At 38.7% G+C, this 18,758-nt stretch overlaps 1 protein-coding gene across 8 annotated transcripts in view; it reads right to left on the bottom strand.

Moving 5' to 3' along the window:
- The window catches only part of CDC14A (cell division cycle 14A), a 183,884-nt gene that overhangs the window by 145,734 nt on the left and 19,392 nt on the right, over positions 1-18,758 (bottom strand). For 4 of the 8 annotated variants that reach the window (XM_032262938.1, XM_032262945.1, XM_032262941.1 and 1 more), the window contains exon 3: positions 12,183-12,258. In XM_032262938.1, the coding sequence (XP_032118829.1) occupies positions 12,183-12,258 (76 nt within the window). The other 4 variants (XM_032262939.1, XM_032262937.1, XM_032262942.1 and 1 more) reach the window with 3 other exon arrangements.

Here is an 18,758-nt window from a genome sequence, read left to right as displayed (position 1 = left end):
GAGTGTCACTTAAGCCCAGGAAATGGAAGCTGCAGTGAGCCACGATCACACCACAGCAGTCCAGCCTGGTTGATAGGACAAGACTCTGTCTCAAAAACAAACAAACAAAAATCAAACAAAAAAAATTAGTATTTGACTCAAAGAAAGACTCTTACTGTCCATGCCCTTATTTCCTGACAGGTTTACACAAATACTCCTTTGAAATAAAGAGAGGAACAAAAGCACAGCATTTAACTCAGCTCAGTGGAGTTGATGCACTGAAGTTACCTAGGAATGTAAAGGTTACAACCAGTGGTGCTGACACTTGACCTTGCTTTCTCAATTTGGAACTACTGACTGCCTGAACATTTCCTTTCTCTGTTTTATTTCATTGTCTGTTGGGTGGTTGGTTGGTTTTGCCACTTATTTGTTCTCCATCAATAAGTTATGTTTGATTTAACAAAAAGGAAATAAAGGCTCTTCAGACCTAAGCATCTCCTGTCATCTCTGAATCACAAATATCTAAATGCTGCCTTACACAGGGCAAGGCTCTCAATATACATGAGTCAGACGGAGCACAGGGACTCAACGCTCTTCTGGCTCCCAGCCTCTCACTATTTACGTTTCCTAGTTCCCTAAAATACCTGTGAGGAAGAAAATATCAATAGTCTATCTTAAAATTTGGATTATCTTTTTCAATGCTCTTTTCTACTAAGAATTTAGGTTTTATGACAAACGACTGCCATTGTTTAATAATGTGAAACTGCATTTATTTTACAAATCTACTTGCTGAAAGGAACAAGTCATATTGTTGTTCCTTCATCACTGATGCTGATCTCTTCCTTGGGTTTTTTTTTTTTTTTGGAGGGGGCTGGGGAGTAGAATTTTTTGTGTTTGCTTGGTTTTTGTTTTCTCTGTCTCTCATCCTAAAGTATACAGAATACAGAGACATCCTGGAACATGAACCGTAAAAGTGAAAGGACAGAATTCTGAGGAAGACTTTCTTTCCACTGTACGGCTATAAATATTCTTTAAGTAAATATAATATAAGTTAACATTTTAAAGATTTTAGAATAATGTTTAAACTTCATAAGCTTTCATACATTACATCAGATAAAGAATGGTCTCACAAAATCTTCCTAGAAACTTTATTTAAAAGTCTTTCCTATGAGAAACTGCCTACAGGAAGCAAACATAACTTTTTTTTTTTTTAGAGCTTTCTGCCTGATTTTTAGGAAAATGTTTAAAGCTGCTAGCATTTACTTTGCTTAGATATTTTTGGAATTCAGTTTCCTTAGTTAAGTTTCAAAAGCACTCCAGCCAAAAATGATTTCCTGCTTCGTGAAGCTTGGCCAATATCTCCTAGGTCAAATCCCTGAGAGCTGAGTTCTCTCACTCAAGGAATCAAAATGAATTCAAAGTGAATGAGAACAGAGAAAAATCAGCTAATCTCAAAATTAGACCTGTCCTAATTTCCTAAGTAATGTTAAAATTTGCTAATCTCAAAGTTAGGCCTTGTGCTAATGTCTTTCTTTTCACAACTGGGCCTCCCTCTCCTGGTCACCTGGCCCACAGTTGTGTATCAGTGATGCTGTTCAACAGAGATATTTTGGTATTAAAATAAAAATTTGAGGCATAACAAAATATTTTGTCAATTGTTTAGCTGATGTTTTATATCAGGTGAGTGGGCTGAAATTTAAAAGGAAAAAAAACTCTTTAATGTTTTTCCTTTCAGGTTTTAAGCATGCCCCCCACTTAAAAAATACTATTACATAGGCTGGGTACGGTGGCACACACCTGTAATCCCAGCACTTCAGGAGGCCGAGGTGGGTGAATCACGAAGTCAGGAGTTCAAGACCAGCCTGGCCAATATGGTGAAGCCCTGTCTCTATCAAAAGTACAGAAGTTAGCTGGGCGTGGTGGTTCGTGCCTGTAGTCCCAGCTGCTCGGAAGGCTGAGGCAGGAGAATCACATGAACCCGGGAGGCCAAGGTTGCAGTGAGCTGAGACTGCACCACTGCACTCCAGACTGGGCAACAGAGAAAGACTCGGTATTTTAAAAAAAAAAAAACCTATTACATAATCAAAGCACCCTAGAAGAAGCAATACTACCCAATGGAGACACCCATGACTGCAGTATCTGCTATGGAACATTAACTTCCCTTTTGAGATCTTTCATGCAAGAACTTTACCATACAGACAAAGTCACAGTTTGGAGACAATAAGGACTCTATGTATGAGCCCAGTCGATGGTATCTCAGATTCTGCCCTAATATCAGGAGAATATCATGCCTTTAAACTGGACAGTGACCTCTTCCCTACTCTGGTCTCTCTCCTTTGTGACCAGGTATGATGACTGGGCCCTTCAAGGAACATACTGCAAGGTTATGCCTTAGCCACAGGCTTTCAGTGAGCCGTCTGCTCTATTACAGATTATTTTTTACTTTACACAAGAAGCTCACAGGTTACAAAAACACTGTGTGCAATAGCAAAGTGAAGTTTAAAATTGGTCAATTCCAATGAATACAGTGTAAATATAAAAGAGAGAAGATCGGGCCAGGTGTGGTGGCTCATGCCTGTAATCCCAGCACTTTGGGAGGCCGAGGTGGGTGAATCATGAGGTCAGGTGTTTGAGATCAGCCTGGCCAATATGGTGAAACCCTATCTCTACTAAAAATACAAAAAATTAGCCAAGTGCAGTGGCACGCACCTGTTGTCCCAGTTACTCGAGAGGCTGAGGCAAGAGAATCACTTGAACCCGGGAGACAGAGGTTGCACTGAGCCACTGGATTACGCCACTGCACTCCAGCCTGGGCGACAGAGCAAGACTCCAACTCCAAAAAAAAAAAAAAAGAGAGAGCAAGAGAGAGAAGATCACAGAAAGAATACTAAGACCTCTGGATTATAAGACCTCTGGACTGTTTGGCAGCTTTGTAGCAGCACAGTGCATGACCCACTAAAAATCACAATCTGCAGTCAGCCACTATCCACCTTATGTTTTGATTTCTAACTTGAGACTGAAGCAAATACTCTTCTTTTTTTTTTTTTTTTTTTTTTTTTTTTTTTTTGGAGGGTGTCTCACACTGTTCACCGGGCTAGAATGCAATGGTGCAATCTCAGCTCACTGCAACCTCTGCCTCCCAGGTTCAAGTGATTCGCCTGCCTCAGCCTCTCGAGTAGCTGGGACTACAGGCGCGTACCACCACGCTCAGCTAATATTTTTGTATTTTTAGTTGAGACAGAGTTTCACTATGTCGGCCAGGCTGGTCTTGAACGCCTGACCTTGTGATCCGCCCGCCTCAGCCTCCCAAAGTGCTGGGATTACAGACATGAGCCACCACACCCAGTTCTTTTCTTTCTTTTTTTTTTTTTTTCTGAGACTGTCTCACTCTGTCACCCAGGCTGGAATGCAGGGATGCAATCTTGGCTCACTGCAACCTCCACTTCCCAGGTTCAAGAGATTCTCGTGCCTCAGATTCCTGAGTAGCTGTAACACAGGTATGTGTCACCATGCCTGGCTAATTTTTGTGTTTTTAGTAGAGATGGAGTTTCACCATGTTTGCCAGGCTGGTCTTGAACTCCTGACCTCAAGTGATCTGCCCACCCCAACCTCCCAAAGTGCAGGGATTACAAAGCAAATACCCTTCTTAACTTTCTAAACTTAAGTGGACACAGTCAACCCTCTATAATAATCATAATACCTTGCATTTATGGGTCACTTAAGTAATAGGAATGGTGCCAGAGGGGTCCAGTTTAATCAGACACATAATGTCTCCCAGACAAGGGGTCCTGTGCAAGGCTAAAATATAATGAGCATACTGTGCTTTACAAGGAGAACACAAGCCCAGAGCCAGACAGGGCCTTGGATGAACATCTATATGGCAAGAGTAGTAAGGAGGATCAGTCCAGAACTTTCTCACTGAGCCGGATAATTTGTGTAAATCTTAATTATGAGGCCATAACAAGCTCCATGATTCAGAATTTAAATAATTCTCAAGTTGAATTGGTCAATAGTTCTAAGACTTCTCAGAAATAACTAAATCTAACTCTAAACCATATTATATTATTATTGTATTATATTTCATTCTCTTAACAGATTCAGAATCACCTGTAGGGCTTATTAAAACACAGATTGCTGGGCCTCACCTCCAGAATTTCCGATTCAGTAGGGCCTGAGAATTTACATTTCTAACAGATTTTCCAATAATACTGACACTGTTGGCCCAGACACCACACACTGAAATCCACTACTCTAAGGCATGGCTAAATTTTGGAGAAGCACTACATAACCATGTGACTGGTCCCAGCCCTGGGAATCTTTTATACGGAAGCTAAAACACTGTCCATCTGGTCAAATAGCCCCAAAAGATCTCTATATTCTCTCAAAAAGGAACTCTAAATCATGCAATAAGCCTTTTAAGTGCATTTTACCAAAAACACATTTCCCCAGATTCCTCAGCAAACCTTATTACAATTTGTAAACTCATGCATTACATGTGATAACACCTTAGGAACAAGTTCCTTTAATGATTCCATAATTAAGAGTCCCTAAATGTCATTATTCCAGAGGCTCCAAATTCAGATGTTCTCAGGTGTCAAGAATCTGAAGTGGAACAGCTGGCAAACAAGAAAAGCATTCCCCTCACCCTCCCTCAAACCAAAAAAAAAGCATTCCCTATCCAAAGCACACTAAGCTCCAACCTACTGCTCGCATGAAGGAATCTCAGTGCAGAATGGTCAGACAGCAATATTTAAAAGAAGCCAAAATGGAAACCTTCAGAAACTGCAGATGTTGACTATGAATTAAAATTTTGTTAAGCAGTGTTTCTGCTCAAGAAAACATATCTGTGGACAGAATGCAGGCCACAGGTGACCAGTTTGCTAAATCTGGGTGCCAGGATACCATGGCTGAGAAGGATCACTGGGTGCCATCAGCATGAATTGAGCAGCTGTGTGTGTCAAACACTTTGCTGAGCAATGCGGTGACAAGGGGAGAAGAAACCTACTCTCTAACCTCAAAGGTTAATGAATATTTGATGGAAAATAATGGCCAAGTCTTATTACAAACAGAAGAGAGTAACTATATAGGGATGCATTTACACCACAAAAGGACCAATAAAATGATCTTAATTATAGGTACAATGTGTGTTCTATTTAACAAGGCAAAAAAAATTAGATAAAAGGTGGAATTTAGTATTGAATATCTATCAATTAACATAATCAAACCTACAGAAATTTCTGTATTGCTTACCTGAGAGTCAAAGTTTTGCCCCGTTATGTAAATCATAAGTGTATATCATAAATATTTAATGGTACGTATGAACCAAAGTGCAATGACTGCTATGATAGAATGATACAAATTAAGATAAGTGTATTGAGCCCAGACATTTTCTATCTTGGAAAGAAAAGCTCCATGAAAGGTTACATTCTAGTGGGATCACTCCTTGTAAAAAAAAAAAAAAAAAAAAAAAGAAAGAAAAAGAAAAAAAAATAAGCCACAGCAACTTGCAGAGAGAAGAAAATGATAACAAGCTGCACAAATAACAAATAGCTCAGGCTATCCTCGGATTATGGCAACAAACACAAATCATGCACTTGTTCAGCTTCAGTCAGGAGAGCACAAACTACTTAACCATTCAATAACAAAAGGTGATGCAATTAGGCTCAAAGCCAAAGTCAAAAAAAAAAAAAAAGAGTTAATGGTCAATTTAAAGAAACACAGAAAAGTAAAATCTTCAAGTTATTTGGTTAGAACACTGTATTTAATTAAGCTGTATGAATCAGTCTGCCTGAGTTGAGGAAGACATCAGTGCAGCCTGGATAATATGCTCTTTAATAAAAATAGAGCCCATGCACCTTTTAAACATGCAAGTTCTATCAGGGATGGTGGTCATATTAAGGAGATCACAGCACAGGGACCGCAATGACCAAGGCATCATTCTCTTACAGGTGGCTAGGCTAGCCCAGTAATGGCCGCAGCAATCAGCATCTCCATAGCAATCAGTGGTCATCTCACTGCAAAAGCAATAAATGAGCAGGTCTTCCTGTGAGCAGCCATGACCTTTACAAGTTTTACCTCCAACTTTCTCAGGAGAGGAATATTCTGGAAATTTTTCTTTGGCTGTACAAAACAAGATATGGTTTATGTTTTTATTTAGTGCCAAGATGAAATAGGTTGAATAAGTCCTTTTAAAAAAAAAAAAAAAGGTGTCTCCATGTGGCCCATTTTGTTTCAAACCCAACACATTTCATTAATGAAATGGCATATCTGATTAAAGTAGAAGTCAAAATGTCAGAGAAAAGTTGCTCATAAAGATGATTTAATTGTGTTAATAATCAATAATTGAAGGCATGTGGGATTCTCCATAAACAGGGTTCTTCCTGCCTGAGGATTCCTAACGGGCATAAGGGGTTCTTGCCTTGCAGCCTCTCTATAAACTCGCTCCCATGGAAGTTGACACTGCTTTGGAACCCCTAAAACCCCTTTAAATTATGTGAACTATCTCCAGAACGTAGCTTGCTTTTCTTCCCCACAAAGGCCATGAGCCATAAACAGAAGAGAGCCACATGAAGAAATCTCAACATGTTTTCGTAGTTATAATGGGGTGGCCTAGTCATTATATCAAAAGAGTTCTTGTGTATATAACCACCTGATACAGTGGCAGGTGCCTGATTTCCAGGACAGGATTATGGCACTGATTCATTCAGCAACAAGGACATTGCCTAAGCCCCACCATCTGCCAGGTACTTCTAATGCTTCAATACAATCTTTCATTTCATGATGCCCACTCCCTTCCCCTTTTACCCTGAAAGGACTATGTGGGATATTTTGTAAATTTAAAATTACATTTCTGTGAATATTCCTTTAATCCTTGTTTAAAATCATCTTCAAGATTACTGTAATTATCCTGTTGATTCATAATGGGAGATAAAAAAAAAAAAAAAAAAAAAAAAAAAAAAAAGCACTGCCCTAGAAAATATCCCCTTTTTTCAGAGATTTTTTTTTTTCCTCCAAGCAGGGATTTTATTTTTCTCAGAGGAAAATGAAATCAATAATTAAAACTGTACTGATGGCCAGGTACAGTGGCTCATGCCTGTAATCCCACCACTTTGGGAAGCTGAGGCAGTAGGATAGCTTAAGCCCAGAAGTTCAAGACCAGCCTGATCAACATAGCGTGTCTCTGCCTCTACAAAAAAAAAAAAAAAAAAAAAATTAGCTGGGTGGGGTGCAGCAAGTAGTGTGCACCTATAGTTCCAGTTAGTCCGTTGACTCAAGTGGGAGAATCATCTAAGCCCAGGAGTTTGAGGCTGCAGTGAGCTATACTGCACCACTGCACTTCAGCCCAGGTGACACAGTGAGACCCCCATCTCAAAAAAAAAAAGAAGATTGAGGAATGTATTCAGTTTTTTCAAAATACCACAACTTTGTCTTTCGTTAGTAAAGTCTTCTTTTTCAGAAGACTTTAGCCCAGTGTTCTTAGCATTGTCTGTGCCAAGGATCCCTCTGAGAACCTGAAAAAAAGCCATGAATCCTCCCAGAAGAAAAATGTAAATACATACAAAATTGTACATATAATTTCAAGGGTTTATGGATCCCTTGAATTACCAGATTAATAATTCCGGCTCTAGCCTATCAATCATTGATGACATTTAACATTAAATAACACACACAGTTTTATAAATTGTTCTCACTTCAATGCATCTTCCCTCTTTTGATTGCTTTCCCCATCATGGGGGAAATAGCAAACAGCAACCTATTACTGTTTAACTCCTAGTACTGACAATTTTTTAAAGTACAGTTTAAATAAGCAGTAGGTTTTTGGTTGGTGGTGATGGCTTTTATGTTTGGATTTTTAATCTAAGCACGTTTGATAGAATAATTTTCCATTCTAATCGATGTAATTAAAATAAGGCCATTGGGAATAGAATACATACAAACACATGCACACAAAAAGAGTGATGAATCACTACCTCAAATCATCAACTGGGAAAAAAAAACACGTTTCAACATAAAAAATGAGAAATTTGGGATTGGAATAAAATGTACAGCAAGATATTACCTATCTACATAAAGCATAGAAAAGAAAGAAAAATTATACAAGCTTTCTTGGAAGGAATAAAAATTTCCAAAATAAAAAATAAAATGTGCCTAAAAGAATTGGGAATCATACAAGAGAAGAATTCTAAGACAAAGTTACTGGTTAGCACAATGCCAAATTATTCAGGGAAATAAAGGAGTTTGAGGACCCAGCAAATGCCATCAGATTGGCATTTAAGATGTTATTAGAGCAGTTTCAGTAGACTAGGGAAGGCAAAATTTAGATAACAAAGGGTTAAGATATCAGCACACAGGAAGGATGCAGGCAGGCTATTCTTCTGAAACCTCTCGAAGCAAAAGCAGAAAAGAATCAAGGGGATCATGATAAAGTCAAAAGAAATCTCTGTGTATCTGTTTTCCCTATACTGGACACTGAGAACACAAAGATACATGACATCCTCCACCTCCCCCCCTCTAGAAGCTCATGGTCTAGTGAGAAAGACAGGTGCAAACAGATAATTACAATTCATCAAAGATAGAGATCTACACAGAGAATTACGGGAAAACAACGGAGGCACCCTCAATCCAGTCCAAAAGGACAAGAAGATGCTTCCTAAAGGGTGGTGGCTGGACAAGATATTAAAGAATGAAGAGCTATCAAGCCAGAGGGAAGGGGCATCCCAGTCAGACTGGTATTCACGAGCAAATGCATGCAAAAGCTGGTATGGTACAGAGTAAAGTGCAAGGCTGGGAGTGGCAAGGGTACTGCTGCTTCCCAGTAAATTCATGCATGAAACCATCCACTGGGAAGACACCAAGGGTGAGAGCTGGCAAGGTGGAAAGGCAAGAAAGCCAAGTACCCAAGACCTTACTGAAATAAGTGACCACGGTCAGAGGTCATTGTCTCAGGCAAGAGACAACAGCAGGGTGCCAGTGGACTGAGAGAACAGGGAGACTGAAGGTCTAGCAATCCCAGTAGTGTGAGAGGGACAGATGTGCCAAGTGAGTAACAAGGGCATTTCCCAAGGGGGAGTCTGAGTTCCTGGAAGTGAACCAGCCAGAATGACCCTAATACTTACTGGAATGAAAGAGGCAGAGGAGCCTCAAAGCCAGCATGGGACAACAAGGCAAGGTAGCTGGGACAATGCTAAGAGAAAACAAGGGATGACTGTAGACCAGAGGCTATGGATACTACCAAAGCGGGAAAGACAAACAGAAAAAATGCAGTTGAGAGCCATGAAATCTAGCCCTGACTCTACCTGCTGTGTTGGGCAGGTCACATACCTTTGCCAGGCCTCCCTTTCTGAGTCTTAACTAAATGGTCATTTAGATTCCTAAAACTATATTGGACAGCTTTCCCATCTAGAAGCAATAGCTTTAAGGCTAAGAAGCAGGTGTTCATCAATTCTGTCGAAGAACTGTCTTTATTATATTCCCTATCAGAATTCACAAATGTTATACTGGTAACGTTATTATGTATAGGACTTTAAAATATACAAAGCTTTTACATACTGACATAGTTCAGATATTTGTTCTCTCCAAATCTCATGTAATCCCCAGTGTTGGAGGTGGGGCCTGACGGGAAGTGTTTGGGTCATGGGGCAGATCCCTCATGAACCGCTCAATACCATTCTGAGGGGATTGGGTGAGTTTTCACTCTTAGTTCCCCCAAGATTTGGTTGTTGTGACATGATGGTTCCCCTTCACCTGCCTTGAGTGAAAGCTTCCTGAGGGACTTACCAGGAGCAGATGTTGGTCCCATGCTTCATATACAGCCTGTGGAACTGTGAGCCAAATAAAACTCTTTTCTTTATAAAATACCCGCCCTCTGGGATTCTTTTATAGCAATGCAAAATAGACTAAGACACATATATTTTCTGCTATAATACTAACCACCATCCTGTGACAACTCTATAATTCCTATTTTACAGATGAAGAAACGGAGATTCTACAAAGCTGAAGCAATTCCAACTTTGGATTGGGACAGTAAATCTTTTTCTCCTAATGAGAGATTCTATTTAGTATGCTTCATTGCGATAACTCATGACTTCTCAACATTTGAGTTTTTAAAATTCAATAATTCCACAAGTAAGAAAGTGCTCATTAACTTTCCTACAGCTACATACGTCATTCCAAGGCATCCAACAGATTACCTTACCACTAAAACGAACCAAGGAGAGTGTTTAAACTTTATTAAACTTCCATAATGTGGAAACAAAGCATTATAAATGAAAGCACATTGAAACAAGTTTATATTTATACACTTACCCATACTGTTCAGTGTAGAAAATGGTAGAAAAAATAGTCTCAACTCAACCAATCTACTCTTGTGCAACTGCTATAAGTAGAACACTGAGTCAGACCCGTGATTTACTTTCCTGATAATGACTCCTTTCTCTTTGGCTACCCTAGATAGTACTCCATTCCCAGATTAATTATAATACCCAATTCATACCAACTACATACTAATGACTAATCAAGACAGCAAAGAAATTCCTTGGTCTTCAAAAAAACCATAGACTTCCATTATTTATTAATTATCCTTTTCTTGTTTACTTAGGCATTAAAAGTTCATTTTATAAAGAAGGATATTATTTCCTTGGTGATTGCAGAAACCTCTATTTTACTTTCTAAAATATTGGCTTCTTTTCTGAAAAATAGATCTGGCTTAATTAAAGGAATTTACATGTATCTTTTCAAGTCAGACAACTTTATAAGTTAATTCCTATAAAAGTTGAGTACAGCAGATTTTATTAGGTTGGCGATGCAAAAGTAATTGCAATTTTTAACATTAAAAGTAATTGTAAAAACCAGAGTTACTTTTGCACCAACCTAATATATGATTATTGATTCTTTCTGGTATAATTCCATGACTACCTTGTACTTTGAAATCAATGGCAAAAACATATAAATCCATAATGATACAACATATTCTATAGGAAATTCTCCATTAGACTGTTTTTTATACCTAATGCATTAAAAACCAATCAAATCAAAAGATAATCACCAGCACTTTGGGAAGCCGAGGCGGGTGGATCACGAGGTCAAGAGATCGAGACCATCCTGGTCAACATGGTGAAACCCCATCTCTACTAAAACTACAAAAAATTAGCTGGGCATGGTGGCGCGTGCCTGTAATCCAGGCTACTCAGCAGGCTGAGGCAGGAGAATTGCCTGAACCCAGTAGGCGGGGGTTGCGGTGAGCCGAGATCATGCCATTGCACTCCAGCCTGGGTAACAAAGAGCAAAGCTCCGTCTCAAATAAATAAATAAATAAATAAGATAATCACAGAACAGTTAATGTGTCCAATGCATTGTACTATGTAACACCGGTAACGTTTCACCCAGCAGAAAGAGTAAAATACCTGAGCACTATCATTTAGCATTTATATTTAAGAGTCTGTTGTATAGCATTTTGCCTCTCAAACTGAAATAGTCAAAATCTTCATTTAGAAATTGGAAGAAAAAGAGATAAATATTGCTTTCTGTGTGATTAAAAAAAAATTTACTAAAACTAGGTATATAGATGACAGTTTCCTCATATGCTTGAAGAAAAAGAAAGCCACATGCCAAAATCCACATAAAATGAAACCAGATACCCATGTGAAATCAAAAATATAGATGAATACTAAATGTATGACCCAAATTGTCATCTCTGGTAAATTTCATTCTCTGTCGCTGCTGGTTCATCAGTCTCACTTGGCTGTTAACTACACAGAAGATTTCAGAAATACGCCAAAATTTCAATCTTGACCAAACAGAAAATGTTATGCACACAGCTCCAGCTATAAGGAGCCTGTTCATCACTTGGAAACAGTGTCTACAAACATATCTAAAGGTTTTAGAAAAATTATCCAGGACGGAGTTTGATAGAAGCTCATTAACAACAGCCTAAAAGGATTTGTGCTTTCTTTCTTAGACCTCTATTCCAATGACTTCATTCAGCTCATTCTGAATGCAATTCATTCTGAAAACTGAAAGAGGTTTAACATGCCCTTTGTGGTATAATCAGGAGGATCACTTTCAAATTCTAGGTGAACTACTCACATAAATTTCCAAAGATCAAGATCACCTGACTAAATGGGGTGTGCACAGCAATCCCACTGCGCAGATCCTATGGTTCAAATGTTTTAATTCCAAAATATAAATCTCACTACAATACTCACTTTTAGTTTCTTGTTTAGTTTGCAGCAATATCTGTACACCATTGCCAAGTTCAGAGGTCCAAAATCTGCATAGAAACTAAGATACAAGAGAAACAAAAAGTGTAATATTTAGTAAAATATAATTTTCAGTAACATTAATGTTCATCTTTAATTTCACTAAATTTATAATCAAATTTCAATTCTTTTAGGGAATAAAGATCATTACATAACTAATCTGATCCATGGTATAATCCAAATAAGTAATGATTTCATCCTAATGCCCTCTAGTTACTCTAAGTAGTCTCTTTATAGGGAACTAGTGGTCAGGCGCAGTGGCTCACACCTGTAATCCCAGCATTTTGGGAGGCTGAGACAGGTGAATGACCTGAGGTTGGGAGTTTGAGACCAGCCTGGAGAAATCCCATCTCTACTAAAAATACAAAATTTGCCAGGCATGGTGGCGCATGCCCATAATCCCAGCTACTCAGGGGGCTGAAGTAGGAGAATTGCTTGAACCCGGGAGGCAGAGGGTTGTGGTTAGCCAAGATTGCACCATTGCACTGCAGCCTGGGCAACAAGAGCAAAACTCTGACTCAAAAAAATAAAATTAAATAAATAAAATTAAATAAATAAATATATATATATGTATATGTATATGTATATACATATATACGTATATATATATATATATATATATACGTGTATATATATATATATATATATATACGTGTATATATATATATAGGCAACTAGTTGGACAGTTTTAAGTTCCACCTCCTTTAAGCTGCCTGCCAGACCCTTTAAGTAAACATACTGAAGAGCAGGCAAGGAAAGAACCAACAGGAATAAAACAAGTACACGGCCTGTACTACTTGCTTTTATTTCTTTATCACATATTTCAGTCATAAACTTACTTGTATACTTTGGATTCCAACTATTCCATTCAAACATAGCTCACAATTCTCAAGTATCTTAAATCCAGTGGCCACTTTTCAGTTTTCATTCTGCATGAACCTTCTGTAAGACACAGTGGCTCCTCCCCTTCTCTTCATCCCCTAACATCTCCAGGATACAGTCATCATTTTATTTTTTTGAGTCAGAGTTTTTCTCTTGTTGCCCAGGCTGCAGTGCAATGGTGCAGTCTTGGCTATCCGCAACCCTCTGCCTCCCGGGTTCAAGCAATTCTCCTCTCTGAGCCAACGTCACAAACTTAACTGACAACCCTATGGAAAAGTGATGTCTCTTCCACTTGAGAGCCAGTGTCAGTCTTCTTCATCTCAGCTACCTGCTGGATCCACCATCTACAGGCCCTTCCGTCACCTGGAACTCAGAATATCTAAAACTCAACCCATCTTTCCTTCACATCAGCCCTCCAGACTAAAAAAACACTGCTTCTCCCAGTCATTCAGGCATTAAATCTCTCAATCACCACAGGCCAACAAATAAATATTTAATTCTGATATATCAAACCAGCTACTACTCTGACTCATCCCTTCCCTTTCTCTTCCTATTTTTCCAACAGAAGTCCAGATATTTTTTTTTTTTAATTTTGAGTTGGAGTCTCATTCTGTCGCCCAGGCTGCAGTGCAGTGGTGTGATCTCGGCTCACTGCAACCTCCGCCTCCAGGTTTCAAGTGATTCCCCTGCCTCAGCCTCCCAAGTAGCTGGGACTACAGGCACATGCCACCACATCCAGCTAAATTTTTTTTGTATTTTTAGTAGAGACAGGGTTTCACCATCTTGGCCAGGCTGGTCTTGAACTCCTGACCTCATGATCCACCCATCTCGGCCTCCCAAAGTGCTAGGATTACAGATGTGAGCCACCATGCCCAGCCTGTCCAGATCCTTTCATCTCACATCTGTACTTTTTAACTTCTCTCTCCCCTTCCCAATCATCCTGTATCCCACAACAGACAATCTTCATAAAGTCTCAATTCTCACATATCCTCCAACTATTCAAAAATGTTTAATGGTTTCTTACTGTCTTTAGAGTAACTACTCCTTGGCCCAGCAATCAAAGCCTTATACAACATTCCCCTAGCTTCCAGGCTAACCTTATCTCCTGAGAGGTCCCATAGGAAACCTTCATTCCAACAAACATCTCCATTCCTTATTCTCAAATATTCTATACGTATATGTATTCTTAATCCAAGTCTCTACTCACATTGGTCTCCTTGTCTAGAGTGTCCTCCTTGTCTTTCTGCTACACTCTACCTTGTTCAAAGTCCAGTGCAAATACTACCTTCTCCAGAAGCCTTTCCAATCACCCTGGGGAACACTACTACCTTTCTCTCAGAGTTTTCAAAACTTACCATCTGAGTCATTCTTTTGGTCTACTACATGTACTACCACATATTGCAAATTATTTTAAATGTAGATTCTACTTGATCAACTACAATGTAAGTCTCTCTGTCAAGGACTGTGTTATATACTTAAGATTAAAAGAATGTCTTACACATAATACAAAACCAGAAAAGAGTATTCATTATGAAATAGTGTGTTCACTAAAGCCTTAAGTTCAATTTAGTCTAGACCACAAATTTACTAAATACCAACATATTTCCAAAATCCATCCCCACAAGACCTTTGAGTTAGTCATTTAATTTTTTGCAGCCACCCAAATTACACGATCAGAACTATGTCATTACTTTACATAAAATCTACCAGTAGCCACTTGCCTTAGATAAATAAAGAATACTGAACTTGTGTATCTTATCCCTGTTAGGCAAGTTGATAATATGTTGGAACTTATTTTACAGGTGGCACCAAATTTAGCTGTCCCTGTACCCAGGCTTCACAAGAAGAACACAGAGATGCCAAAGAAGCAAAGCTGCAGTGATTTCAAACAAAAGGTCTGGACTCATTTTCTTAAGTTCCCAGTGTGGTGTTGTGTTGTAAATGTAAACAAAATACCCACAAATCCAAAACGAACTATACCTGTAACCCCGTTACTGACAAGTCCAAGACAAGTCAATAAAAACTAACTCAAAAGAACCAAAATGAAGAGTACAGGCATAACTCATTTGATTGCACTTCACTTTGCCATGCTCACAGATATGGCATTGTTTTACAAATTGAAAACCTGTGCCAACCCTGCACCAAGCAAGCCTATCAGTTCCAGTTCTCCAACAGCATGTGCTCACTTCAGGTCTCTGCTTCAACATTTGGTAACTCTTACAGTACTTTCAATTTTCATTATTATTGTATCTGCTATGATGGTCAGTGATCTTTGATGTTACCACTGTAATTGTTTTGGGTTGCCACAAACTACACCCATATAAGATGGCAAACCTAATTGATAAATGTCATATATGTTCTGACCACTTCACCAACTAGCCATTTCCCCACCTCTCTCCCTCTCCTTGGGCCTCCCTATTTCCTGAGACACAACAATATTGAAATTAGGCCAATTAATAACCCTATAATGGCCTCTCGGTGTTCAAGTGCAAGGAAAAATCACACATAGTTCGCCTTAAATAAAAAGGTAGAAATGATTAAGCTTAGTGAAGAAGGTATGTTGAAAGCCAAGACAGGCCAAAAGCTAAGCCTCTTGCTCCGAACAGCCAAACAGTGAATGCAAAGCAAAGGTCTTGAAGGAAATTAATGGTGCTACCCCAGTGAACACATGAATGATAAGAAAACACAATAGCTTTATTGCTGATACGAACAAAGGTTTAGTGATCTGGATAGAAGATGAAACCAGCCACAACTTTCCCTTAAGCCAAGGCCACATCCAAAGTAAGGCCCTAATTCTCTTCAATTCTATGGAGGCTAGCACAGGTGAGGAAGCTGCAAAAGTATGAGGTTAGCAGACGTTGGCTCATAAGGTTATGGGAGGAGGTCAACATTTTAACAGTCACAGGAGTTTGGAATATGTTGATTCCAACCCTCATGGATAACATTGAGGGGTTTAAGATATCAATGACAGAAGTAACTGCAAATGTGGTGGAAATGTCAAGAGAATTAAAATTAGAAGTAGGGCCTAAAGATTTAACTTAATTACTGAATGCTCATGACAAAACTTGAATGAGGAGTTGCTTCTCACTCAAGTTTATCATGCTCACGCCTTTTGCTCATGAATGAGCAAAGAAACTGGTTTCTTCAGTGAGAATACATGGACACAGGGAGGGGAGCACTACACACTGGGGTCTGTTGGGGGGAAATAGGGGAGGGACAGTGGGGGGTGGGGAGTTGGGGAGAGATAGCATGTGGAGAAACGCCAGATATAGGTGATGGGGAGGAAGGCAGCAAATCACACTGTCACGTGTGTACCCATGCAACAATCTTGCATGTTCTTCACATGTACCCCAAAACCTAAAATGCAATAAAATAATTTTTAAAAAAGGAAAAAGAAAAAAAAGAAACTGGTTTCTTGAGATGGAATGTACTCCTGTTGAAGATGCTGTGAATATTGTTGAAATGACAACAAAAAATTTAGAATGTTACACATACTTAGTCAATAAAGCAGCAACAGGGTTTAATTCCAATTTTGAAAGCTCTACTTTAAGTAAAATGCTACCAAATAGCATCTCATGCTACAGAGAAATCTTTCATGAAAAGAAGAGTCAGTCAATCAATATGGCAAATCGCACTGTTGTCTTATTTTAAGAAATTGCCACAGCCACCCCAACATTCAGCAACCACCACCCTGATCAGAAGCCATCACATTGGGGCAATACTCTCCACCAGCAAGAAGATTACAACTCACTGAAAGCTCAGATGATCATTAGCATTTTTTTTGCAATAAAGTATTTTTAGTTAAAGTATGTACATTGCTTTATTAGATACAATGCTATTACACACTTAACAGACCAGAGTATAGTATAAACATAACTTTATATGTACTGAGAAGCCAAAAAAAACTTGTATGACTTGCTTTATTGCAGTATTTACTTCATTGTGGTGGTCTAGAACCAAGCCTGCAGTATCTCCATGGTATGCCTGTGTATAAATTTGCACCTACCAGCATTGATTAAGGTAACATATCTTCTATAGAAGAGATTTTCTTATCCTTGGGTTAATAGAAGCAACACTTTTGACTAATATACCTTGTTTTTTTCTACTTGAATATGAATATTGACACTGGTAGAATTTGAAGTTAAATTTGAAATTTTTAGCTACGCCTATTGCAGCTTTTGTTTTGTTTGTTTGCTTGCTTGTTGAGACAGAATTTCGATCTTGTTGCCCAGGCTGGAGTACAATAGTGTGATCTCAGCTCACCACAACCTCTGCCTCCCAGATTCAAACGATTCTCCTGCCTCAGCCTCCCTAGTAGCTGGGATTACAGGCATGAGCCACCATGCCCAGCTAATTTTTTGTATTTTTACTAGAGACAGGGTCTCTCCAAGTTGGTCAGGCTGGTCTAGAACTCCCGACCTCAGGTGATCCGCCCACCTCGGCCTCCCAAAGTGCTGGGATTTACAGGCATGAGCCACTGCTCCCAGCCTATTTCAGCTTTTTAAACTCACTTTGAACAAATTTTTGGAAAGCGAAAATAATTCAAGTTATCCATAAAAATCCTCAAGAAACAAATCCAGCAACACATCAGAAAGTTCATTCATCACAATCAAATAAGTAGGCTTCATTCCTGGAATGCAAGGTTGATTCAGCATATTCGAACCAATAAATGTGATGCACCACATAACAGAATTAAAAATAAAAAATGTGATCATCTCAAAGACAGGAAAAAAGCTTTTGATAAAATCCAACATCGGTTCATGATCAAAATCCTTAATAAACTGGGCATCAAAGGAACATATCTCAAAATAATAAGAGCCAGCTATGACAAACCCACAACCAATATCATATTGAATAAATAAAAGCTGGAAGAATTCCCTTTAAGAAATGAAACAAGACTAGGATGCCCACTCTTACCACGCCTGTTTAACATAGTACTAGAAGTCCTAGCCAGAGCAAGCAACCAAAGAAAAAGTAAAAGGCATTTAAATAGGAAAATAAGTCAAACTATCACTTTTCACTAACGATATAATTATATACCTAGAAAATCCTAATGACTCTGCCAAAAGGCTCCTGGAGCTGATAAACAACTTCAGTAAGTTTTTAGGATACAAAATCAATGTACAAAAATTAGTAGCATTTCCATACATCAATAACATTCAAGCTAAGAGCCAAATCAAAAATGTAATCCCAGTTACAATAACCACAAAAAAAAACCCTAAAATTCCTAGGAATACATCTAACCAAGATGAAAGATCTCTATAAGGAGAACTATAAACACTGCTAAAAGGAATCATAGACAACACAAATGAAAAAATATTCCATGCTCATGGATTGGAAGAATCAATATGGCTAAAATCACCATATTGTCCAAAGCAATCTACAGATTCAACACTATTCCTATTGCACTACCAATACTATTTTTCACAAAATTAGGGGAAAAAAAAACTATTCTAAAATTCATATGAAACCGAAAGAAGGCCAAATAACCAAAGCAATAAGCAAAAGAACAAAGCTGGAGGCTTCACATTACCCAACTTCAAACTCTACTCAAACGCTACAATAACCAAAACAGCACAGAACTGATACAAAAACAGACACGTAGAGCAATGAAACATTACAGAGAACACAGAAATAAAC

This window comes from Sapajus apella, unplaced genomic scaffold, assembly GCF_009761245.1.
Source record: "Sapajus apella isolate SASKATOON/1434 unplaced genomic scaffold, GSC_monkey_1.0 scaffold133, whole genome shotgun sequence".
NCBI lineage: Eukaryota > Metazoa > Chordata > Mammalia > Primates > Cebidae > Sapajus > Sapajus apella.
The sequence above is the reverse complement of the archived record's forward strand: the minus strand, read 5'-3'. Positions and strand labels throughout refer to the sequence as shown.